The 26,947-nt window shown below is 44.5% G+C and overlaps 1 protein-coding gene across 1 annotated transcript in view; it reads left to right on the top strand.

The window, feature by feature from the left end:
• The first annotated feature begins 10,460 nt into the window (after positions 1–10,460).
• The window catches only part of ZNF318 (zinc finger protein 318), a 34,497-nt gene continuing 18,010 nt past the window's right edge, over positions 10,461–26,947 (top strand). The window contains exons 1-5 of the mRNA XM_054722044.1: positions 10,461–10,919; positions 13,738–13,892; positions 19,498–20,137; positions 21,565–23,010; positions 25,220–25,319. Of these exons, the coding sequence (XP_054578019.1) occupies positions 10,461–10,919; positions 13,738–13,892; positions 19,498–20,137; positions 21,565–23,010; positions 25,220–25,319 (2,800 nt within the window). The remainder of the gene's footprint in view (positions 10,920–13,737; positions 13,893–19,497; positions 20,138–21,564; positions 23,011–25,219; positions 25,320–26,947) is intronic.

The following is a 26,947-nucleotide window of genomic DNA, read 5'->3' as shown; positions in this document are numbered from 1 at the left end:
GATATTTTTTTCATTGATTTTCAGAGTGGGAGAGAGAGAGAAACATCGATATGAGAGACACATTGACTAATTGCCTCCCCCACGCACCCTCCCGGGGCTGGGGATGGAACCTGCAACCGAGGTACATGCCCTTGACTGGGAATTGAACCTGAAACCATTTGGTTCGAAGGTGGACACTCTAACCACTGAGCAAAACTAGCCAGAGCATCTTTCATATGTAATCGTTCTCATAGTTCATGGTATTTTTTAAAATACATATTTTTATTGATTATATTGATTTCAGAGAAGAAGGGAGAGGGAGCGAAAAAGATAGAAACATCAATGATGAGAGAGAATCATTGATTGGCTGCCTCCTGCACACCTTCCACTGGGCATAGAGCCCACAATCAGGCATGTGCCCTGACTGGGAATGGAACCGTGACCGCCTGGTTCATAGGTTTACCCTCAACCGCTGAGCCACGTCAGTCAGGCTGGTTCGTGGTATTGTTGGAGAGACATAATTTATAGATACAATGGGGCCTGTAATTAAATATATAAAAATGGAAAATTAAAGTATAACATAACAAATGATAGTGTGCTAATCTGCATGGATTCTTTAATAGTGCAATAGAAGTTTAGAAAACACAGGTATAAGTGTGGTCTTAGGTGGTATAGAAAAAAAGAGAACCGAGGACAGGTTTCTGAAATGCTATATTGGTCAGAGTTCTCAGTTGCAAGCAACGGAAATAGATTCTGATTTTATGTTAAGCTATAAATAGCTCACAGAATCACTGGGAAAGCTGGAGAACTAGGCTCTGAGCCTAAACAGCTATAACCACAGCTCAACTATAAACAGTGTCTGGTGAGGGCACTGCTGTCCACTAGATGGCAGGCCTCACATCACTGACACCAGCAGGCCAGGGACCTGAGCTCCGCACAGCTACCACAGCTGCCATGGAAACCGGGAGTGCCAGAAACACTCTTCTATTGACTCTGCTACTTTTCAACAATAACTCCAGAGTAAAAGCCTAAGGTAGCTGCATCTGATTGGCCCAGGCTAGACTAGTGTCAGCACCCAGGTGCAGAAGGGGGCAGGGCATTTTCAGCTTCTACAGTGAGGTCTGCTTCATAAAAGATTTCATAAGGTGGGAAAGTTCTCAGATACTGAGCAGCCTCCACTTCCATATCCCTTCACCCAAAAAGAAATGTCTACCTACAGTTGGTCATGGCTGCTAGAGGGAAGGAAAGGGGAGGAGAATGGTTGGTCAAGAGATCAAGAAATGGTCCAGGGCAGTGGGAATGAGTCTTTGAAGAAACCTGAGAGGAACATTCAAGAAAGGAAAGGTTAGGGGCCAAGTGCCTTGGAAAGTTCTAGAAAGAATAAGAGTGGCTTCATATTTGAAGAGAGAGGGGCCTGTAATTAAATATATAAAAATGGAAAATATAATTGTGACCTCACCAATTTCAGTCGAGTGTGGAGGTAGAAGTCAATTACAGGGAATTATGGAGAAAATGAGTATAAAGACAGGGAGGAATCTGGTATTGAGAATATTGAAAATGTTTTTCTCTGTTAATCATCACAAAAACAATTGGATGTGTTTTGATTACTAATGAAGATGATAGCTCTGACTGGGTAGCTAAGTTGGTTGGAGCGTTATCCCTATATGCCAAGGTTGTGGGTTTGATCCCCTGATCAGGGCACAGACAAGAATCAACCAATGAATGCATAAATAAGTGGAACAACAAATTGGTTTCTCTCTCTCTCTCTCTCTCTCTCTCTCTCTCTCTCTCCTTCCTCTCCTGCTCTCTAGAAATCAATCAACCAATAAAAAATGTTTAAAAAGATGATCTTTTATGTCTTAATCTCCTCTTTTTATAAGAACACCAGTCATATTGGATTAGGGCAGTGGTCGGCAAACTCATTAGTCAACAGAGCCAAATATCAATAGTACAATGATTGAAATTTCTTTTGAGAGCCAAATTTTTTAAACTTAAACTTCTTCTAACGCCACTTCTTCGAAATAGACTCGCCCAGGCTGTGGTATTTTGTGGAAGAGCCACACTCAAGGGGCCAAAGAGCCGCATGTGGCTTGCGAGGCGCAATTTGCCGACCACGGGATTAGGAGCCCCCTAACCACACCATTTTTACTTAAATACATCTTTAAAGGCCCTATCTCCAAATGCAGTCACATTATAAAGTACTGAGGTTTAAGGCTTCAACATATTGTTAGCAGCCATGTGGGCTCTGGGTTCTTGAGTTCAACAAAGAAGGAATTCAGAGCCAAGAGCTCTAACACAAGAGGAAGTTTATTTAGCTTGCAAAATGAAGTAATCTGGGAGAGAATATTCAGGTGGGCTGCTCAGAGAGCCGCCTTGGCCTTTTAGAAAGTCGCAGAGGCAGAAGAAATGAGTCAGCTTGGACCCAGGAAACAGGTTACAGAGGGAAAAGAAAGGCCCTTGGAGACAGGTTCAGAGGGTTAGCTTGGGAGGAGCTGCTGCTGCCCCTTACTCCCCTGGTTGCAGGTCTCCTGGGAGCCTTTAGAGCTTAGGAGAAAGAAAGCAAAGGTATGTGCCTGAGGAAAGAAGTGGGGAGGGGAAGGCCCAAGTCTGCTCCAGGGAGTGTTCTCGATGGGTCCTTTGTTTTCTCAAGGCAGAAATCTTAGAGAAGGTCTCAGGGGGAGGATCTCAGAATATTCATCAGCTTTCCAGATATGTCCTTTATTATGCTGATGTATCAAAACAAACATATAAGGTCAGGGTCTTGGTCTTTACTGATTGGTTGGCACTAGGGTACGGGGTCATTGTTCATTGCATCTGGTCCTGATGCCAACTATGGCATCGCTTCATCTGGTTTTGCTGCTTTTCTGGGCCTGGAGCAGAAGCACAACTGAGGCCTAGATGCTATATCCAATTTGACCAAAACTCTGTCTTTGTGGTCAACAGATCTGAAGCTTTGTTCTTAAGATTATTTGATGCAGATCAGAACCTCATTGTCCTGAGGGCTTAATACTTAAGGGGGTGGTCATGCAAGGGAGAAGGAGGCCTTAAAGAAAGATAAACAAAACCCTTTACTGTCATTTTAATGGAGTTTAGAGACTTAGTGGTGATAAATGCATGGATTAAATCTACCATCTTGAACATAAATTATATTTTCCAGTTGATTATTAATGGTGTACAGAAACATGGATGCTACCAGGGAATTGCCATTCCAGCTGTTGAGTAGGGAATGCCTATGCTCAGTTCTCATCTAAAGGTTGTCAACATTTTCGTCCACCCACCCACTTGGCAAACGGCTTCACATAAAGGTATAGCCCCAAGCAGAAGTTTGGCAATAGTTTTGTTCAACTCCCATGTAGTGGCTGGGGTGTCCTTGGCTTCAAGCTGAAAACCTGCCCAGGTCCTCCACCTACTGGAAGGCACTTACATCTCTTTCCACAGGAGCCAAATCTCTGACAGCTATCTTTGCTTTGAGACCTCTTTCAAAGCCCAGGATGTCTGTGGCTTCAGTATAGTCACAGGGAGTTTATCTTATTTTAAAGCCTTGGTCTCTACTTTCTCTTATTAGGTTTTATTTGTCATTGCTATATGTCTGCTTCAGTGTGTGTGTGTGTGTGTGTGTGTGTGTGTGTGTGTGTGTGTGTGTGTGTGTGTTGGAAAGCCTTAGCCCATTTTCATCATTTTTATTACAAGTCTAGTAAGAGTTTCTTGAACTGATGACAGACAATAGTTGTGACAGGATAGTAATTAGATTCTCCCGGTTATCTTGGGTGTTTCAGCATTGGCTTCAAAAGCAGAAAGCAAGACAACAGATGCCAAGTAGCCCTTTCCCTCATCCACCTCAAAGAGAGTTGGGAAGAGATTACAGATCAGTCTGCCAGCGTTACTAGTCATCCACATTGAGTCTATATAAGAGAGTGAGGATTGTGTTGGAGAGTTACCCGAGGGCTAGGAAGAAAGAGGGAAGCATTCCCTTGGCCTAAGGCGAAGTGAGATAGAGGCCTCCACTAGCGCCTCTCAGAATGTTTGGCTTATGTATCCTGGGCCTTGGAAGTCTATAGGAACGGATGTCCTAATTCCACCTGATGAAGTCCAAAAGCAAAATATTGGCTGACTATCCATCCAGGGTGGTGAGTAAGGTGGGCAGCATGAAGAATAAGCTGCACTGCCCTTGCCAGCAGGGCAAAGATGCATGCATTGTCCTGTGGGTCAAGTATAAATAGAAGGAAAGTGGCCTGGAGTAATTTAAAAAGGATCCTTTCCAGGAGGGGTGCCCAGAGAAGAAAGGGCCCCAGGAGGCTGAACTTTATACATGGGATGAACCTCTAGAACAATGGTTCTCAACCTTTCTAATGCCGCGACCCTTTAATACAGTTCCTCATGTTGTGGTGACCCCCAACCATAAAATTGTTTTTGTTGCTACTTCATAACTGTAATTTTGCTACTGTTATAAATCATAATGTAAATATCTGTTTTCCGATGGTCTTAGGCAACCCTGCTAGCAGTTCTCAACCTGCGGGTCGCGACTGAGATTTGAGGGATAATTTGCTACCACTGTGTAGCCTTGCCTCATACTACTATTATGGAGTTTTTTGTTTCTCACCTGTATTTTCTGACTTTGGGGTTATTTTTATAATTTTTATAAAATTAAAAACCCATAAGAGTAATTTTAATAAAAAATAATTTAAAATATGCCAGAGGTGTGCCCTGTCTTTATTAGTCTATATCTATTTGGTTACCCATGCCTTGGTGGGATCGAAGTAAATGTGAAGAAAATGTGGATAGATATTTAAAGATACACAAGAGGTCCAGTGCACAAATTTTGTGTGTGGTGGGGGGGCCCTCAGCCCGACCTGCACCCTCTCCAATCTGGGACCCGTCAGGGGATGTCGGACTGCCAGGACCGCTGGCTCCTAACCGCTCGCCTGCCTGCCTGACTGATCACCCCTAACCACCTCTGCCTGCTGGCCTGATTGCTCCTAACTGCCCTCCCCTGCTGGCCTGATTGCCCCTAACCGCCTCTGCCTTGGCCCCTGCCACCGTGGCTTTGTCTGGAAGACCTCCGGTCTAATTAGCATATTATCCTTTTATTAGTATAGATGGAGTTATTACATTTTATTTATTTTATTTTTAATCCTCCCCTGAGGATATGCTTATTGATTTTAGAGAGAAAGGAAGAGAGATGGATGTGACTGATTGCTTTCCACATGTACCCTAACCAGAACAACACTCCAACCAACTGAGCCACACCAGCCAGAGGAGTTAATACATTTTAAATCAGGGTTAGTTAGCTCTGGCCAGTGTTGCTCAGTGGTTAAAGCATCTACCTGTCCCTGCCAGTATGGCTCAGTGGTTGAGCATCAACCTATGAACCAGGAAGTTTGATTTCTGGTCAGGGCACATGCCCAGATTACGGGCTTGATCCTCAATGGCGGGGTGTTCAGGAGGCAGACAATCAATGATTCTCATCATTGATGTTTCTCTCTCTCCCTGTCCCTTCCTCTCTGCAATCAATAAAAATATATTTTAAAAAATAAAAAGCCTATATAATAAAAGAATAATATGCAAATTGACCGTCACTCCAACACACAAGATGGCTGCCCCCATGTGGTCAAAGATGACTGCCCCTGTGTGGACACAAGATGGCCGCCACAAGATGACCAGCAGGGGAGGGCGGTTGGGAGGGACCAGGCTTGCAAGGGAGGGAAGTTGGGGGTGATCAAATCTGCAGGGGAGGGCAGTTAGGGGTGACCAGGCAGGCAGAAGAGGGAAGTTGGGGGTGACCGGGCCTGCAGGGAAGGGCAGTTGGGGGGGACCCAGGCCTGCAGGGGAGAGCAGTTGGGGGGGACCAGGCATGCAGGGGAGGGCAGTTAGGGGCAAACAGGCTGGCAGGGGAGCAGTTAGGCATCAATCAGGGTGGCAGGGGAGTGGTTATGGGTGATCAGGCTGGCAGGCAGAAGTGGTTAAGGACAATCAGGAAGGCAGGCAGGCAAGCAGTTGGGAGCCAGCAGTCCTGGATTGTGAGAGGTCCGACTGCCCGTTTAGGCCCGATCCTACCGAGATCGGGCCTAAACGGGAAGTCGGACATCCCTTGAGGGGTCCCAGATTGGAGAGGGTGCAGGCTGGGCTGAGGGACACATACCCCCGTGCATGAATTTCATGCACCGGGCCTCTAGTAAATAAATAAATAAGTAGAGCATCGGCCTGCACACCAAAGAGTCATGGGTTTGATTCCTGGGGCTGCGACAGGCCACCAATTGATCTCTTATTCTCCCCCTTCTTCCCTCCTTCACTTCCACTCTCTCTAAAAAAATCAATGGGAAAAATATCCTTGGGTGAGGATTAAAAATATAAAATCAGGGTTAGTTATACTCTGTATCAACTTGTCTTCCACAATCCTTTTCTAATATTGAATAATTATTTTTTTATCAAGGCAGCTGGCCCCCATCCTATATAATAAAGAGGTAATATGCAAATTGACCCTCACACCTTCACACAAGATGGCCGCCCCCATGTGGTCAAAGATGGCTGCTACAAGAGGGCCAGCAGGGAAGGGCATTTGGGGGCGACCAGGCCAGCAGGGGAGGGCAGTTGGGGGGGACCGGGCAATCGGGCCGACAGGGGAGCAGTTAGGCATTGATCAGGCTGGCAGGAGAGTGGTTAGGGGGTAATCAGGCTGGTAGGCAGGTGAGCGGTTGGGAGCCAGCAGTCCTGGATTGTGAGAGGGCTGTCCGACTGCCGATTTAGGCCCGATCCCGATTGGGCCTAAACCGGCAGTCGGACATCCCCTGAGGGGTCCCAGATTGGAGAGGGTGCAGGCTGGGCTGAGGGACACCCGCCCCCCCCCCAGTGCACGAATTTCATGCACCGGGCCTCTAGTGGTATATAATTGGAAAACTCTTCTGCTTCCCCTTCAACCTGCCCTTTGCATAATTCTTTCCATGTCCTGCATGAAATCTCTTACAGATCCCTTCACTTTCCAAGTATTTTTTTAGTCACACAAGCAGTCTTATTGCAGTAGTGAAAATATCTTGTCCAGGGTAGCAATTACACTTCTAAAGTTCATTCAAGCTAAAGGTTCTCTCCTCTCCAAACTCTTGTCTGCTTCAGACGTGAAGTTTGCTGTGATGAAGGGAGATGTGCCAGGCTTTTCCCTGCCTTTACTCCTCAGAGTTTTACCCCTCCTCTCCCACTGGCTAGCTGCTATTTCTGACACCTCTACCCGTCCCCCCTCCCCCCCACACACACCAAGGGTTTGGCACAGGAGAAGGGGTTAGGAGAAAGAGCAATCTTTCCTGGTCATTGCAGGATGCTGTTGTCTTCTAAAGTTGGTTCCCTATGGATATGGAGAACTTACAAAGACTTTTTCTCTTATGTCACCTTGTGGGCTTTGTCATGACTCTGTTGCTGGGACTGAGAGAATGCTCCTCCTTTGGTTGACTGTCTATGACTCCTCTTTCCCACCAGTCCTTGGCCTTCTAGATCAAGCATGTCAAACTCACAATGAATATTTTTGAGGCCCAGCCAATAAACGACACGTAAGAAACATTTTAATAAAAATTTTGTAACTTAATTTTTACAATAACCTGTTATACATAATCTATAACAATCTATAACAATAAAAGCATAATATGCTAATTAGACCAGACGTCCTTCCGGACGAACTTCTGGACGAAGCCGGGGCTGCGAGGGAAGCCTGGGTACCAGGTGCCAGAGGGAAGCCGGTGCTGGCAGCAGGAGGGGGGCGGGGAAAGGAAAGCCTACTCTTGCATGAATTTTGTGCATCGGGCCTCTAGTTATTAATAACAAACTACAACGTTTGCTAATGACTGATTACTATAATTGTGCTGCATTCATTTCCCTTATGCACAGGCGCACCATTTCTCTTCACTAATACTAGCAGCGAATGTTTTAGCAGCCGATTGCCACATCATTAGTCTTGGACTGACTTATTTGGTGTGCACAACAAGAAATATTTTGCTGTCCTGACCGGTTTGGCTCAGTGGATAGAGCATTGGCCTGTGGACTGAAAGGTCCCAGGTTCGATTCGGTCAAGGGCATGTACCTTGGTTGTGGGCACATCCCCAGTAGGAGGTGTGCAGGAGGCAGCTGATTAATGTTTCTCTCTCATCGATGTTTCTAACTCTCTATTCCTCTCTCTTCCTCTCTGTAAAAATCAATAAAATATATTTTTTTTTAAAAAAGAGAAATATTTTGCTTTTGGAGAACAAGAAAAATGGGTTTATTTGCGTTATGCTTATTAATTTGTGCAGTCATTCAGCATCTGGTAAGTTAATGTTCAGAAAAAATATAATTTTTATTAAAATGTTCTATTATTTTATGTTAACAATTACTTATGTATTTCAACCCTTTATATTCAGCATGTCTCTATCGAAATAAGCCTATGTTTCTAGGAAAATTGAAGCTTTTTTGTTTTTCGGCCCACATAAACTTAAACCTTGTTTATTTGGCCTGTGTTAGCCTTTGAGTTTGACATGCTTGCTTTAGAGCTTAACAGTGATGGCGAACCTATGACACGCATGTCAGCACTGACACGCGTAGCCATTTCTGATGACACTCGGCCGCATGCCGAGGATGAAACATTTGCTGCTCCTGAGGATGAAACATTTGCGACTAGAGTCTTGGAGTTAGTTTTTTCCTCAAAGTGACACACTACCCGAATTATGCTCAGTTTTTTGGCGAAGTTTGACACACCAAGCTCAAAAGGTTGCCCATCACTGGCTTAGGAGAAAGAAAGCAAAGATATGTGCCTGAGTAAAGAAGTGGGGAGAGCCCTAGCTGGTTTGGTTCAGTGCTAAGAGCATTTGTCCTTGGACTGAACGGTCTCAAGTTCGATTCCAGTCAAGGATACATACCTCAGTTGCAGGCTTGATGGAAGCAACCAATCAATGTATCTCTCTCTGTCTCTCCTCCTCACTTCCACTCTCTCTAAAAATCAATGGAAAAAAATATCCTCAGGTGAGGATGAGCAAAAAAATAAATTAGTTAATAAAAAAAGTGGAGAGGGGAAGGCACAGGTGTGCTCTTTTGTCTTAAGTGTTTTTATCTGTTTTCCAAAGGCTGGAATTTTAGGGATGGTCTCCAGGGAGGATCTCAATAGAATATTCATTAGCTTTCCAGGTGTGTTCTTTAATATGCTCATGTATCGAAATTAGCATATAAAAGGCCATTCTCTGGTCAGTTTCATCTTCAAAGAATATCACCCAAAAGGGACTGGGACTGAGGCAGGTCTGCCCCAGCAGAGTCTAGTATGTGTAAGATAAGACCTTGCAATTTATTTTCTGGCTATAAATTGCTCAGCCAGTTTGTTCAGCTATCTGTCCAGGTTTCCCCATTCCACTTGTCAAGGAATTTTCCTAGCTTCTTCTTTTTTTTTTTAAATATTTTTATTGATTTCAGAGAGGAAGGGAGAGGGAGAGAGAGATAGAAGCATCAATGATGAGAGAGAATCATTGATTGGCTGCCTCCTGCACGCCCCATACTGGGGATCAAGCCCACAACCTGGGCATGTGCCCTTGACTGGAGTTGAAGCCGGGACCCTTCAGTCCCCAGGCTGATGCTCTATCCACGGAGCCAAACCAGCCAGGGCTTTCCTAGCTTCTTACAATCCTGCCTCAGACTTACGGAGGTGAGTGATCTCCCTCATGACCATAAGCTCTGATTGAGAGGCTGAAAATTTACTCTGATGTCTGGTTTGGGTTGCGTTCTCGCTCCCATTCCACACTTTTTCATCCTCAATTTCAAACTCTAGAAATCAGGCAAACTAGAAGGTAAACTGATGATTGTCGCTGGGCTTCTGTGGGGGGGCCAGGACTTCAGTGGTCGCTCTTGCTGAGGGGCATACCTCTGCCACACCTAATGTTTGGGAACTTCTTTATATTCCGATCCCTTATAACCACTTATTGTTCCCACATACATTAATAGGGTTGGGGGACAGGAGTAGAGCGGAAAGTGCTCCCCAAAACCTCAAAGCCCACCGCACGACCTGACTCCGCCCTTTGCTTCCAGACCCCGCCCACCGTCCTGGAGTCACGTGGCCTCCGGGGCGGGGCGAAGGGGGAGTGGGCGGCTCAGCGCCGCCATCTTGTGGGTTTGGAGGCGGAGCGTGTGGAGTGCAGGTCGCGCGCTTCGTGTCCCCTCCCCTCGCCCTTCCTCGCGCCCGGTCCCGCGCTCCTCCCCACTTCTGGCTCCTGTGGCCACTCCCTGAGTGAAGAAGCGGGGAGAGGGCGAGGGGGTGTGTCCGGCGTGTGCTCGCTCCCTCCAACCGCCAGCCGCGGCCGCGGGGGCGCGCTCGGCCGGCCCCCCCGGACCGCGCGGGGCGGAGGGGAGGGGGCTGCTCCGGCTGAGGGGGCGGCGCGCGGCGGCCGTGGCGGCCGAGGCTGCAGCTGCGGCGGTGCGCTGGGGCCGCGCGTCCAGGGCGCCCGCGCGTCAGACCCGCCGCCGCGGCCGCCGCCGCTGGAACCATGTACCGCAGCGGTTCCCGCTCCTCCGTCTCCTCGCACCGGCCTAAGGAGAGCAGCGGGGGCTGCCCGCGCTCCGGCCGCAGCTCCGGCGCTTCCTCGGGCCCGGGTCGCCGCACCTCGCCGCCGCCGCCGCCCTCCGGCTCCTCTTCGCGGACCCCGGCGCGCCGGCCCCGCTCGCCTTCAGGGCACCGCGGCCGTCGGGCCTCGCCTTCCCCACCCCGGGGTCGCCGAAGCTCCACGTCCCCGCCCCGCGGCCGCCGGGCCTCGCCGTCCCCGCCGCGGGGTCGTCGCGTCTCCCCTTCCCCGCCGAGGGCTCGTCGCGGCTCCCCGTCGTCGCCGCGGGCCCGACGGCACTGCCCGCCGGGCCCGGCGGGTTTCCGAGGCAGCAGCCGGGGGGAGTCCCGCTCCGACTTCGCCCGGGACGGCCGCGGAGACCATCCAGGCGACAGCGGCAGCCGGGTAATCCCACCCCTCGACCGGGACTCTCGCTACCCCAGCCCCTTCACCCCGGGTTCTCGCTTCCAAAACGCCCTCAATCCCGGCGTCGCCAGGCCTCCGGGCCAGGGTCCCCGAGTCGGAGGACCTTCATCCCCGGGGCGACGCCGGACCCGAGGCTCCCCGCCCGCCCCGGCGCTCCTTGTGCACAATGAGGACTCGGAGCCCGTGAGGGCGCCGGGCCGGGAGGAGCGCTCCGTCCCCGGGGAGGAGGCTGTTGGCCGCACTCGGTGCGGTGGGGAAAAGTTTGCCAGCGAGGGGACTGTCTCCAGCGCTGTGCCTGGTACTTTTCCCGTAGTTGGTGCTTCCTCAGAGTCCCGAGCTTTTGTGTCCCCGTAGACACGAGCTGCCCCCAGGTCACAGGGAAGAGGCCGAAATGCCTTTGTGGCGCGTTAGGGTCGCCTAAGCGGCCAGGTGGACCCCTGGCGTGGAGGCCGCCGGCCGTCTAAGCGGAGCGGCGCTCCGAGGGGGCGCGTGCCCGCCCGCGGCACGGCGACACCGCCGCCTCCCTGAGTTATGCGGCAGGACTAGGACTAGTCAGCCCTTCACCGCACACATCCTCTGAGCATTCACAGCCTTTTGAGGTGAGGCATTTACGATGATTCCCTCTGAGGAACCCCGAGAGGGTTAAGGAGGAATCGAGGGCACAGCTAAAGAAGTGGAGGTGCTGTGATTCAATCCACGGCTGCCTGGTTCCGGGCACCCATGATTTCTGCCGCTCTGTTTCCCTGCTAGGGGACCGAGCATGAGGTTACAAAGTTTAGCTTAGACATAACGTCGACCTCTCACTCGAGCACCCCTCTGGTAGAGCCGCTGGGTAGGGTCTGGTGTTTTGACTTGACTTTGCATTCACCAGTCTTTTGTAAAACCCCATCGCGGACCCGCTCTGTTTTCTTGAGGGGCTCCCCGACAGGATGCTCTTGGCACTCTGGTCATAGGTGAGTTGACTGGTCACCGAGTTAAGATTTTCATAGACGGGCAGCTACCGTCTTGAGTGTTAGTTACTGCAGAGCAAGCAGGGAAAACAGAACACTTATTTCCAAACTGCCCTTTTCGCCCATGCACAACCTCAGCTGAGCATACTTTGTTTGCTCAGGCTTTTCTGTCTCAGTAAGTGACCTCACCCATTGCTCAGCCCATCATCTCCCTTCTCCCAAGCCTAATCTGTCAAATTAACTTCACCTGGCTAACCTGTCTGCTCTACCTCCAAAGTATATCCCCCAAACTGTCCTCCTGCTAGCACTCTCGTCTAAACCCTACTCTGTCTTGCCTGGATTATTACATTAGGCTCCTTTACATGCCACTCTTATTACCTTCCAGTTTATTCTCTACCCAACAATCAACATGATTTTTAAAACTTTATTTTATACATTTGAGAAGTATTTATTGAACATCTACCATGTGTTAGGTGCTGTTCCGGTTACTAGGGGCATAACTGAGCAAACCAGTTAAAAACTATGCTTTTGTAGAGTTTATATGCTAGCAGAGGGAGTTGGATAAATAAAATAGAGAAAATGTTAGGCATGTAAAATGCTTAAGAAAACAGAGAAAAACAGAAACATTTTTGATAGGGTAGCCAGGGAAGGCTTCTGGGAAGGTGACTTTTTAGTAAATACCTGAAGGAGATGAGGGTATGAGCAGTGTGAGCATCTGGGGGAAGAATGTAGTCAGATCATATCACTTTCCTGCTTGAAAGTCTTCTGTGGCTTCTTACTCTAAAGAAGAAAATCCAGCTCTAGCCAGTGGTTAGAACGTCAGCCTGAGCACCGAAGCGTCACAGATTTCATTATTGGTCAAGGGCTCTTACCTGGATTGCAGGTTTGATCCCCTGCTCCAGGGATCTGTCACATTGATGTTTCTCTCTTTCTCTCTCCCTTCCTTCCTCTCTTCCTCTCTCCCCCTTTCAATCTATAAAAAAATCGATGGAAAAAATATCTTTGGGTGAGGATTAACCACAAAAAAGGAATAAAATCCAATTTCATAACGTTTCTCCTATCTTCTGTCACTCCTATGTAGTCACAGTGATCGCCTTTCTGTTGCTGCTCAAAACATGGTAAGCTCATTACAGAGCTTGTTCTTTTGCTTGAAACATCCTTCCATCTGTTCTTTTCAAGACTGACATCTCATCAGGCCTCATCTTAAATGGTATCACCTCAGAAAATCCTTCTGTAACCATCCTATCAGAAGTATCTCCCTTTCTCCAATCTCTTTTGTGTTGTGATTAAATGACTTTATAGCACTTACTGCGATCAGGAGTACTTTTCTTTTCAACTTGCCTTGCCTCCTTCACTAGAAATGTATAGGTTCTGAGAGCAGATGTAATTCACTTCTCTAGTCCCATGCCCAGTACCAGTAAATGAAAGAATGAGAAGTCACTGATTGGGTTGGAATTGTGGGCTTTCATTTAAGAAAATGATAAGTTTTTAAAAAGTGCTTTATTTTTATTTCACATATTTTTATTGATTTTTTACAGAGAGGAAGAGAGAGGGATAGAGAGTTAGAAACATCGATCAGCTGCCTCTTGCACACCCCCTACTGGGGATGTGCCCGCAACCAAGGTACATGCCCTTGACCGGAATCGAACCCGGGACCCTTGAGTCCGCAGGCCGACGCTCTATCCACTGAGCCAAACCGGCTTCGGTAAAAAGTGCTTTATTTTTAGAGTGGTATCTTACTATAGCCATTTCTCACCTTGTTGGATCACAACTTTGTGACTAGGCAGAACATTTTTGGACATAGGGATGTATTGACCTAACTGTTATGTTATCTTTTACTTTTGTAGAGACGATCTCCTGGTCTTCGTTCTGACTCTTCTTTGGAACAGAGCTTAAGGATCACAGTTGGCAATGATCACTTCTGTGTCGGCATACCAGAACGGCGGCGGCGGCTTAGTGATAGATTGGGTTCACCAGTGGATAATCTGGAGGACATGGAGAGGTGGGCTTTATCTGAGGCAGTGTTATAATAGTGGTTGAAGGTAGAAATGTTGATGTTTTCTGAATGGTATATTTGAAAGAGTGATGCCAGCAGTCAAGTTAAGCCTGATAACATTGGAAAAGACTTTCTGAGTGGGAAAAGTATACTGATGTAGACGCTGTTGCTAAAATAATTATATAAAAGAAAAGACTTTAAAGGTCATCTTGGTCCAACTGGAAAAGGGAAGGCTGAGGGGACATAAACAGAGTACCCTAAATTTAAAACAGATAAGAGAATATGGATTCTAAAATACTGGTACTAGGGGTCTCTTCTGCAAAAGAAAAGTTCTGGACAAAATAGGAAATCTTTGATAATGTTATTTTTCTGCTTGTCCAGGCTGAACTATAGATTCAGAAAGTGTTTAGATAAATTCATGTGTAATATATGTATCTATATTAAATATATAAGCATTAATAGGAAGTTACAGATCTTTAAAAATATTATTATTTTACAACTATTAAGTGCTGAGGAAGGGCAAGTACACTCCACAGAGTATTAAATATAGATCTCAGGTACTAGGAACTTAATTATATATGGGAAGTAAATAATCATGTTTTTTGCCTCACAAAAGTAAAAAGGACAGGAGTGCAGGGAAAGTACTCAGTTTCTGAGATTCGAGAACCATGTCTGTGATGGTCTCTACCCAGCACATTGGGAGTTTTCACAAATGATTAGATGTTCTTTCAAACTAAGACTTCCATGCAGTGGTGCACAGAGCATGGGCAGGCCGGTGGGGGACAGCTGGCAGGAAGTCTGAGGACCAGTGCTGCCCTTTGGTAATATGTACTTCCAAGTTCCAGTGGCTATTTGATGCACTGAAGCAAGGCAGTCCAGTCCAGTGTCATATAACACTGAAGCTTCTGAAGATAGGGCTTCAGGGTATGTTGACTATATCACTTAATTGAGGAAACAGCCCTTGTCCCTCTGTAATTTCTATTTTAGGAGATGATTGAGTAATGTGAATGGGTGGTGCATATGTGATTGTCTTCCTTCCTTGCTGAGGTTTTGAGGTAACCTTAGCATTTCCTCTTGTTAGGCCTAGGCTGTCACCTCCCTTTCTATGAGTTTCATTATGCATGTGTTCTTCACATAGCCAATTGTCTGTTTTTAAGTTATAAAAATTAAAAATTTCCTCTTAGGGAGTTTGGGGCAGTAATCTTTCCAGAATCCTGTATTTCAGAGAGAAAAGTATATTTTAGAGAAAATGAGATTAAGGTTCTAAAAGGAGGCCATTCTTTTGACTTTTGCCCCTGCACTCTTGCACAATATGGTTTGTGTGAATAATTACTGTCCACTAAAACCAGGCCATAGGACCATTGGCAATTTTAGGATATCCTGAAAGTGAGTCCAGTTTTCAGCTAATGAAACAGGCCACGTCCATCCTTTGTATGTAGGTTTTTAGTTATTTTTTTTCCTGAGATCCCAAAATTCTTTCTCTTCCCTTATTGAAGCTGTTAAATTTTTATCAGGTTTGGGTTACAGATTGCCAGGGTTATCAGTATCTTCACCCTTGGCGGCTCTGTATGTAGGACTGTAACTTATTCTGAAAAGGGAACATGATCAAGTTGTGTGAAGACACTTAGTTTCTAAAGACTTGTGGATGTGAGGTTGATTTCCCCTGGTTATCAAAGTACTCTGCATGTTGTAAGTTCCATTCTTGAAATTACTATACCCTAACTCCTCCTTGCTCTGACATACTTTGAAGGAGTAGGATTTTTTCCCCCTGTGATTTGCCTTAGGGAAAAGACTGGTGCACAAATTTATTTGTGGACATAAGTATGTCTTTATTGATTTTTAGAGAGAAAGAAAGGGAGAGAGATAGAGAGGTAGTAATATCAATGAGAGAGAAACATCATTGATTGGCTGCCTCCTGCATGCCCCCTTCTGGGGATTGAGCCCACAACCCGGGCATGTGCCCTGACCAGGAATTGAACTGCAGTCTCTTGCCTCCTGGGTGGATGCTCAATCACAGAGCCACATTGGCTGAGCTGTATATGATTAAAAAAAATATATATATATATTTTATTAATTTTTTACAGAGAGGAAGGGAGAGGGATAGAGAGTTAGAAACATCGATGAGAGAGAAACATTGATCAGATGCCTCCTGCACACCCTCTACTGGGGATGTGCCCACAACCAAGGTGCATGCACTTGACTGGAATCGAACTTGGGACCCTTCAGTCTGCAGGCCGATGCTTTACCCACTGAGCAAAACCAGTTAGGGCTGATTTTTAATTTGTTTAATGGAATTTGTAAATGCAAAAACAAGTAGAATAGTACAGTGAGCCCCATGTGTCCATCACCCACACCCAACAATCAATTTTTTTAAAATAGAACTTACTTTAGGAAAGAATTGGCCTTAACCAAAGCTTTTATAGAGAGTCTGTCACTGGACTATTCTGAGCTATAGGGCTCACTTTTATTACAGCCAGTTTTTTCACTTATCCTTTGGGAGACCTAGGGAAGGAGGATAGGAACGTCTAATAAGCAACTTGATTTCTGCCTATATTTACATGAATTTTTTTTTTTTACTCTTACTATCCTTTCATTGTTTTTTGTCCTTTTTCTGGAGATTGCAAGTCTGGACTGAGACTTTCTGAGAGTCATCTCATTATTTCTAGCTTCTTGGTATTTAGTGCTGGATTAGATATTGGGTTAGTATGCCATTTGATGGTGACATGTAATAGTTCTAGTGGGGAGGTGAATGTGAGAGCATGGATGGCTTTGCTACTACTCATGGAGCCTGTGTTTTTTCCCCCTTCACTAATATTATCAGAGACTCTTGTATGGTAGGTAGTATTTTAGCAATGGAGTGACTCACATCATGGACAATACTTTCTGGAAATAGGGGGTTCATGGCTGACAAACCTACAAAGTAAAATATTTTACTTTAGTTAAATTTGATTTCAGAGATTGTCCTTGGTTTATTTCCATCCTTTTCTATTTCATTCTATATTGAGAATTAAAAATTCCTCAGATTATTGTGGAGGAGGTGAATAACAGGAACCTGTATTCCCACAGGTGACACTCTTTTAGAGGAGGTGATAAAGTTATTTATAGCTGTTAACCAGGTCTAAAGCTTTGAATAAAGGCTGGGCTGGTGAATAAGAAAAGTCAGCTCTTTGATATTCTAACTCAGTGGTCGGCAAACCGCGGCTCCCGAGCCACATGTGGCTCTTTGGCCCCTTGAGTGTTCTAATGCCACTTCTTCAAAATAGACTTACCCAGGCCAAAAACTGACTTCTGCGCATGGACCACGAAGTTTCAGTCGCACTGTATGTGTGCGCCCACACATGGTATTTTGTGTAAGAGCCACACTCAAGGGGCCAAAGAGCCACATGTGGCTTGGGAGCTGTGGTTTGCCGACCACTGTTCTAACTTAGTCCCAGAGGCAGGAAAGCAACTATTAAAAAAAAGAAAAAAGAAAAAGTCATTTCTAGAAACACAAAAAAAACAAGAGTAGCTACCAGAAACTGTAGAAGACCAATAATTAACATCCTTTGGATGGTAATTCACTCTGAGTGACGAAAATTTTTCATTCAGATTACTTAAAAGTCATATGCTTAAAGTGCTAGGGCAGTGGTCAGCAAACTCATTAGTCAACAGAGCCAAATATCAACAGTACAACGATTGAAATTTCTTTTGAGAGCCAAATTTTTTGAACTTAAACTTCTTCTAACACCACTTCTTCAAAATAGACTCGCCCAGACTGTGGTATTTTGTGGAAGAGCCACCCTCAAGGGGCCAAAGAGCCGCATGTGGCTCGTGAGCTGCAGTTTGCCGACCATGGTGCTAGGGGATCTTTATTTCCATCTGTGATTTAAATCAGAAACTTTATTTTTTGGACAATAGAAACTCTCTGACCATAATGCCTAAAAAGGTTAGGACTCTTGTGTGGTATAGAACTCTGAGCTGAAAGGACAGATGTCCCATCCTGTATTTTTTACCTTTATGTCACAAAGTTTATCTCTATGAAATAAAAATATATAGTGAGCCAAACCATCACAAACTTTTTCCTGGGCCCAAGATTGGCAGAGTGCTTGTGGCTGTCCAGGCAAGGCAGGAAAGAGGGTAACAAAATAGGCTGTGAGGGAGTTTTATGAGCCAGCAAAACAGCATTGGAGAGCCTTCTAAAACTCATGAGAAAATCATGCCAGTTAGATCAGTAGTTAAAAATGTGGTTTTTTTTCCCTCACAGTGAAATCCTTCTTTTCCAAGTGAATTATTATACAGAACTTTACTAGATAAACAGATAAAGTTGGGGCTAGTATGATTCAATGAGGTGGGAGGCCCAGACTCTGTTTTCCTAGTATGTCCTTTTTTGGGTAGCTCTTAAGCACTGTTCAGAATCTCTGTGGAGCACAACTTGAAAATCAATGATTTGAACTGGTGTTTTTTAAATTTTTAAAAAAATATATATTTTATTGATTTTTTACAGAGAGGAAGGGAGAGAGATAGAGAGTTAGAAACATCGATGAGAAACATCGATCAGCTGCCTCCTGCACGCCCCCTACTGGGGATGTGCCCGCAACCAAGGTACGTGTCCTTGACCGGAATCGAACCTGGGACCCTTCAGTCCGAAGGCTGACTCTCTATCCACTAAGCCAAACCGGTTTCGGCTGTTTTTAAAATTTTAAGGTGCTTACAAATCACCTGGAGATATTGTTATTTATTTATTTTTATTTTTTTTATTAAGGTATTATATGTGTACATATCTTACCATTGCCCCACCCCCACCCCACTCCCATACATGCCCTCACCCCCCAATGTTTTGCATCCGTTGGTTATTCTTATATGCATGCATATAAGTCCTTTGGTTGATCTCTTATCTGGAGATATTGTTAAATGCAGTTTCTGATTTAGTAGACCTCAATGGAGCCTGAGAATTTGTATTTCTAAAAAGTTCTCAGGTAATACTGATGCTGCTAATTCAGATCACACTTTTAGTAGCAAGGAGCTAGAATTTACCTACTACGGAGTTTTGTAATCCAGGGCTCTTTGTAGTCTGGTAGTGGTGTTTTCAAGTCACCCAAAAACTAGCATGATACTCTGCACCCCCAAAGTCAAGTCAAAGAAATCAGCCTAAGAACTCTGTTACCTAGATTAGTAATATCTTGCCCGGCCAGTGTTGCTAAGTGGTTGAACCTTGACCCATAAACCATGAGGTCACAATTCGATTCCCAGTCAGGGCACATGTCTGGGTTGCAGGCTCGATCCCCAGTAGCAGGTGTGCAGGAGGCAGCTGATCAATAATTCTCTCTCATCGTTGATGTTTCTATTCCTCTCCCCCTCTCCCTCCTCTGTCTGAAATCAATAATAACCCCCCCCCACACACACACACACACATATTTAGTAATATATCCCCTTGGTTAGAGGCTGAAGTTTCTTGGGTCTGCCCCAGGGAAAATGTTCCATGTATATTTAGAGATTTGTTCTTGGACTTCATGATTATTGTCTTTTGTCCTAAGCATTCTGTAGCATCCTTGTGGAATCTCAGTTTCTTAGCCTTGTCTGGTCTTGCTCTTTCCAGTCTATTGTATTTAGTAAGTCTTGTCTCTTTCCTTAGGGATGACTTGACTGATGATTCTGTCTTCACTGGAAGCTCCCAATGCACTCGAGGTCTTGAACGATATATTTCCCAGGAGGAGGGGCCTCTCAGTCCCTTCTTGGGACAGCTTGATGAGGACTACCGAACAAGAGAAACTTTCCTGCATCGTTCTGATTATAGTCCCCATATCAGTTGTCATAATGAGATGTTGCATGGAACAGAACGGAGTAGAGACAAATTCAAAAGCTCCTATTCTATACGACCCGAGGAAAGGAGCCGGGAGGCCAAAAGGCCCCGTTATGATGATACAGAGAAGATGCACAGCTTGGGAAGTGATCACCCAAATTTTACATCAGGGACCCGCAGCTATCGACAGCATAGACAGAGCCCAAGCCCTAGGTTTCTAGACCCTGAGTTTCGAGAGCTGGATCTTGCCAGGCGAAAACGAGAGGAAGAGGAGGAACGAAGTAGGAACTTGAGTCAGGAGCTGGTGGGAGTTGATGGTGGTGGTACAAGCTGTCCCATCCCTGGATTGTCAGGTGTCCTAACAGCATCAGAACCAGGATATTCTTTACATCGGCCTGAGGAAGTATCTGTGATGCCCAAGAAGTCGATTCTGAAGAAGCGGATTGAGGTGGACATGGAGTCTTCTATGCAGGTCTCTGCTGCGTTTCTTCTATGGCCTCTTGCTAGTTACTTTATATCTTAAAGCCTGGTTACTTATATTGGGGCTCTGTCCCTAGGCATCTTTGTAATATGTGCTGGACCAGCATTGTTATGCCTATGGGCTGCACCTTCCAGAACTCTCCAAAGGAAACTGTATGTCTCATAATGCATCAGTAGAGCGCTCTACTGTCATATATTTCTAAACAGACATGTTGGAGACTATCCATTATATCTATTTCTCTAAATTGGGTAGCCCTGTAAGAATCTTTAATTGTTTTTTGGAAATGAAGCTTGAAGCAAAGGGAGGAGATGATCTAAATTTTCCTTATCTCTCTTTTTTAATTTTTAATTGAGAGGAAGGAAGAGGGATAGAGAGAAACATTGATGAGAGAGAGAGACAGAGACAGACATTGATCTGCTGCCTCCTGCATGCCCCCTACTGGGGATCAAGCTCTCAACCCAGGCATATGCCCTGACTCAGAATCTAACCGTGACCTCCTGGTTCATGGGTCAATGCTCAACCACATCAGCCAGGCATCTCATCTCTCTTTAGAGAGAAAATAAAATATATGAGTGGTAGGACACTAGACCAAAAATCAGGTGATTCTGAACCCAACTCTGCCACCAATTTGCTGTGTGATTTTTAGACAAGTTCTCCTCATCATTCTGGGCCTTGATATTTTTTCTTCACCTATAAAAAGATGGTCAGGCATAAACACTAGCTTTTAGCTGTCCTTTTCAGAGCTAAAGGTTTCTGAAGAGATGCCTCAGGGCACTTAGGGAAGCAAGGGGAGGCTGATCAGTTAGTGTTTCAAAGTTTCCAAACTCCACTTAAACCAAAGCAGCTCTACTTTTTTTTAATTTATTTTATTTTATTGATTTTTTACGGAGTGGAAGAGAGAGGGATAGAGAGTTAGAAACATCGATGAGAGAGAAACATCGATCAGCTGCCTCTTGCACACCCCCTACTGGGGATGTGCCTGCAACCAAGGTACATGCCCTTGACCGGAATCAAACCTGGGACCCTTGAGTCCGCAGGCTGACGCTCTATCCACTGAGCCAAACCGATTTTGGCTACTTTTATGTGTTGTTGTTTTTTTTCTTTTAGAATTCATAAAAAACAAGTAAGCTAGGACATCTCTAAAGTTCTTTTGAATTCAAATTCCTTGATAAGGACTATAACAGATGAGCAAAAGGGAGAATTCAGTCTGCCTTATTTCCTATTTCTCCTTGTCATAACAGAAACATCTGGAGAGATAGGGACCCAAATCTTGAACCTGGCTAAGGATACTGTACCTCCCCTCATCCATACTTCTCTTTCCCCTATTAATTCAAGAATAACAAAGCATCTAAGTATTTCAATTGCTAGTTTTCTGAGTTTCTGCATATGAGCTAAATTCATTGTGTTTGTCTTTGCAGCTTGAGAGTTTTTCGAGCAGTACTGGCTCCAGCGAGGATCATCCTCTTTTCTCTGGACACCCATCTGTTCCACTGAGTGGTGCTATTGCTGCTTTTGCTTCAGAGATTGAAAACAACAAGGGGACTATGGTAGAGACAACCCTGAAGGAACCTCAGGGCAATCTCTATCAATGGGGTCCTCTTCCTGGGATGTCCAAGGACAGTAGTCCTCTCAGAGAGAAGTTTGGAAGTTTTCTGTGCCACAAAGAGAAACTGGATATGAAGGCTGAGGGACCTGAGCGACACACAGACTTCTTGCTGCCCCATGAGAGAGCTAGCCAGGATGGCAGTGGTTTTTCCCGTATTCTGAGCATGTTGGCAGATTCTACCAGTACACAGGAAAAAAGGCAACATAGCTTCCCTGACATTGAGGATGAGGAGAAATTTCTCTATGGAGATGAAGAAGAGGACTTAAAGGCAGAATCTCCACCAAAGCCCCTTGGGAGCTCTGATAGTGAAGTTATGAGGCAGAAGGCAAACTCCCTGCCCTCTTCAGCTCCAGCTGTAAAGCTAGAATCAATAGAAGAGACCAATCCAGAATATGCCAAGATTCATGACTTGCTCAAGACCATAGGCCTAGATATTGGGGTAACAGAGATTAGTCAACTGGCTGCACGCACCCAGGAACGACTTCATGGCAAGAAACCATCACGTTCCTCCACTGACCGCCGTTCCTCAGTTGACAGGCACTTTACAGCAGACCGCTGTTCCTCAGTTGACCGTTGTTTCTCAGCTGATCAACATTCTTCAGATCCTCACAAATTGGAGAATAGAGAGGCACACCATAGCAATACTCGCTCCCCAGAGGTGTCCCATCCACATCCAGTCTCCCCTGTGGATCCTTATCTGATTACAAAAAACAGTCCCCCATTCCTAAAGTCTGACCATCCAATGGGCCATATTGCAGGACCAGAGGTGGTTGGCAGTGGTTTTCAGTCATCTGTTGCAGTCAGGTGCCTGTTGTCATCAGCCCCGTCTGCCCCAATTAGACTTCCACACTCTGCTTCTTTATCTCATTTTCACGTGCCACGGACCTCTCAGTTCGCTGCAGCTCGGATACCTTCAAACTACCAGGGTCCTGCCATTCCCCCTGCTTCCTTTGATGCCTATAGGCATTACATGGCATATGCAACCTCAAGGTGGCCCATGTACCCCACCTCTCAACCATCAAAGCACCTTCTACCTGAGCCACACAGGGTAATGCCAGTTACCAAACAAGCTACTCGTAGCCGTCCCAATCTCCGTGTGATCCCCACTGTGACTCCTGCTAAACCCAAGAAGGAAAAGTCAGTGTTAGGCTCAATTCCTGTTGCCCAAGTGCCTGTCCCGGTGTCCATCCCACCGCTCATAAGATATAACCCGGAAAAGATCTCTGATGAGAAGAATCGTGCTTCCCAGAAGCAGAAGGTGAATATTAGCTTTGGGGATCTTGTGCCTGAGTCTTATTTTAATATAAATTTGTATTTGTCTTTTAGTAGGAGCTGAAAAAACTTAAGGCCCTTTTACTTTAAGTTCTTTGGAGGCTGCTGTCATCACCCTAAGTAATGTATATACCCCCTCTGTTTTTTTTTTTAATATATTTTATTGATTTTTTACAGAGAGGAAGGGAGAGGGATAGAGAGCTAGAAACATCGATGAGAGAGAATCATCGACCAGCTGCCTCCTGCACACCCCCCACCAGGGATGTGCCCGCAGCCAATGCACATGCCCTTGACCGGAATCGAACCTGGGACCCCTCAGTCCGCAGACCGACGCTCTATCCATTGAGCCAAACCGGTTTCGGCTACCCCCTCTGTTTTTCTCACATGTTTTCTCATTAAGACTAAACTAAAGTCTGGTCCTAGATCCCACTGTAATTGCTAGACTTTTTTCTATTTTATGTTTATTTCTTTATTCAATTATTTGTCTTAGAACACTTAGGGGTAGGAGCCGGGAGCCTTGAAGTCTTCAATATGACCTCATCAGGGAGTGAGGAACCAAAACTGGATTATCTGAAGGAGAATCAATAAATCTTATGTTTCAGCTGTTCTATCTGTAGCCACTCTAAGTCTCACTGCTTCACTAATAAACTTAAAAAAAAAAGATAAATCTATTTTTCATCCTACTAAGTTTTGGATCCTTTTCCTGTAGTGATTATGGGGATCAATATCTAATAAATAGTTGTTGCTCATCAGTTAAACCAAGAAATAAATTTTTCTTGTTCTGGTTTATTTTAGAGTCTAGGAATCACATTTTTATGACACTTTTTTTTTTTAAAAGCAGGTTGTTTTTTTTCACCCTCAGGGTTCATAGGGTTCCCAGGCTGTAAGATGGGAGCAGTGGCTGTGGTAAAGATATAATTCTAGATGTTTTAAGGCAGTAGATAAAAATTTTGTAGGGGCATACAATTCTAAGAAGAAGAATTTTGAATGGAAAAATTGGTACATATTGTTAATTTTAAAGGTCATTAAAAACTAATAACACACTTTGATTATTTAGGAACATAAAAATGTAATACATTTGTATACATTTGATTTGCTAATAAAATAATACCTGAGGAGAAAAAAGAAGAAAAATCCCTGGAGGGCCAATCTCATTTTTTTTTTCAGTTTAGAAGAAATTTAGCTAATCCTTGAGAAGACAAAAAAAATAATGATCTTAATTTTCCATTGTACTTGGATACCCTGAATTTTCATTTTGTTGAAATCTTTTGGGCAAGGAGGATAGATTCAAAAAAGACAAAACTTAAGACTGCAGAGACACTGTTTGGAGACTGAGTGATTTTTTTTTTTTTTTAGTTAATTTTCACCTGAGGATATTTTTCCATTGATTTTTAGAGAGTGAAAGGGAGGGGGAGAGACAGAGAGAAACCTCAGTGTGAGAGAGAAACATCAATTGGTTGCCTCCTGCACGTGCCCTGACCAGAGGGCCTGCAACCGAGGTATATGTCCTTGACCAGAATCGAACCTGGGACCCTTCAGTCCGCAGGTCCATGCTCTAGCCATTGAGCCAAACCAGCTAGGGCTAGACTGAGCGCTCTCCGTTTAAGAACCTAGCACTTAAGTCAAGGTTGATATAACACAGGTTTTTCACACTTGCCCATTATGGACAAGCCATATTTGTTTTTTTCCATTAGGTGGTAGTAAAATAGTTGAAAGATCATGAGCTTTAGGTCATTTATGCCTAGATTTTAAATGCTCTTACTATATGACCCTAGATATGTTACTTAATCTTTCACAACTTCAATTTTCTTATTGTAAAACAGAGATAATGTCATGAAGATTAAATAAAATGGTATATGTGCCTCGCCCACAATACAGATTAGTTTCCTTGATGGTTCTTTTTGGGTTTAGAGCTACTGTCTAGCAGTTGCTGTCAGCGTTAGGTTAAAATTAATAGTGTAATGCTTCCTGCATAAAAATAATACTTTTTGGGCAATGTAGCTCTGGAAAGGCTAATTCAGTTCTGGAATTTGGATCAGAATAAAAGATGACCTTTACTATAAAGTCAGAGCCTCTCTGTACAGGCATTTAGATTTTTACGTTCAGATACTACCTAGCATGAGGGCTGTGGCGAGGGCAGTAGGAAAGGGAAGACATTGGAGGCTGAAGCACTCTTACCATTTTGTACTTTGCAGGTTATTGAAGAGAGGGAAAAACTAAAGAGTGACCGGGAAGCTCGCCAGAAGAAACTGTACTATCTCAGGACTGAGTTGGAGCGACTTCATAAACAACAAGGTATCAGACACTCCTTTGTATGACTGCCTTTTTGTAGTAACTTGAGTAAGAGACCCAAATTTTAGATCTTCATTTGGGTCTCTTACTCACGTTACTACAAAAAGGGGCGACTCTCAAACAGGTTCAGTGACCTGAAGTCTCACTTAAAAAATTTTTTTTGGAGATAATTAGACTTATAAAAAAGATATAATTGTAGTATAAGTAATTATCAGATATTTTCCATGATTATTAGCATTTTATTGTATTTGCTCTATCCTTATTTCCCTTTTCTCAATCTATGTGTGTGTGTAATTTTTCCTGAGTCAGCATGTATCTCCTAACAATAAATAATTGATTTGCATAACCATAATACATTTACCAAAACTAGGAAATTAGCAGTAATACTAGTCTGCTGATATTATTCATATTTTACCAGTTGTCCAAATAATGTCCTAAAGCAAAATAATATGCAAGATTATGCATTGCATTCCGTTGTCATGTTCTTTTAATCTCCTTTAATCTTTAACAATTTCTGAATCTTTTTATTTTATGACATAGACATTTTAGAAGAGAAGAGGTCACATTTTGTAGTCTGTCCTTTAATTTTGGTTTGTCTGATGTTTATTTAATTCAGGTTATGAATTTTTGGCAGGAACATCACAGAAGTGATGCTGAGTTCATATCAAGTGTTTGTTTATCCCATTACTGTTGATACCAACTTTGATCATTTGGTTAAGGTGGTGTCTGCCAGGTTTCTCCACTGTAAAGTTACTATTTAACCCTTTTTAATTAGTAAGTATCTTATAGGGAAAATACTTTGAGACTATGTAAATATTCAGTTGCTCCTCAAACTTTTGCCTGCTTTTAGCATTTATTGATATTCTTGCCTGAATCAGTTGATATTATGATAGTTGTTAGTGATTTTCTAATTTCATCATTCTGGCTTCATTAATTGACTTTCTGTTGCTAGGAGGAGTTTTCCACCCACCTCTCCTCCATTTATTTATCCATTCATATCAGTGTGAACTTTGGAGTCTCCATTCAATAAATTATAATAAAATGCTATCAATATTTATTTTTATACTCAAATTGCCCCAGTTTTGGCCAGTGGGACCCCTTTAGGTTGACTCCTGTGTTCTTTTAATATGTCCCCATCATTTTTTTGAGTACTTCCTTACTTTTTGGCCCAGAAAGATGTTACATGATACCTCTTTTTCTTTTTCTCTTCTCTTCTCTTCTCTTCTCTTCTCTTCTCTTCTCTTCTCTTCTCTTCTCTTCTCTTCTCTTCTCTTCTCTTCTCTTCTCTTCTCTTCTCTTCTCTTCTCTTCTCTTCTCTTCTCTTCTCTTCTCTTCTCATCCTCACCCGAGGATATTTTTTCCATTGATTTATAGAGAGAGTAGAAAGGAGTGGGGGAGGTGGAGGTGGGGAGAGAGAGAAACATCAATGTGAGAGAGAGACATCGATTGGCTGCCTCCTGCACATGCCCCGATGGGGGCCGGGAATAAAGTCTGCAACCCAAGTACATGAACCCTGACCCTTCGGTGCATGGGCCAGCACTAACAACTGAGAGCCACACCAGCCAAGGCCCATGATATCTCTTTTGATTTCTTCTCTTCATCTATGCTTTTAAGAATTAATATACACCCCA

This window comes from Eptesicus fuscus, chromosome 10, assembly GCF_027574615.1.
Source record: "Eptesicus fuscus isolate TK198812 chromosome 10, DD_ASM_mEF_20220401, whole genome shotgun sequence".
In the NCBI taxonomy this organism is placed as follows: domain Eukaryota; kingdom Metazoa; phylum Chordata; class Mammalia; order Chiroptera; family Vespertilionidae; genus Eptesicus; species Eptesicus fuscus.
The sequence above is the reverse complement of the archived record's forward strand: the minus strand, read 5'-3'. Positions and strand labels throughout refer to the sequence as shown.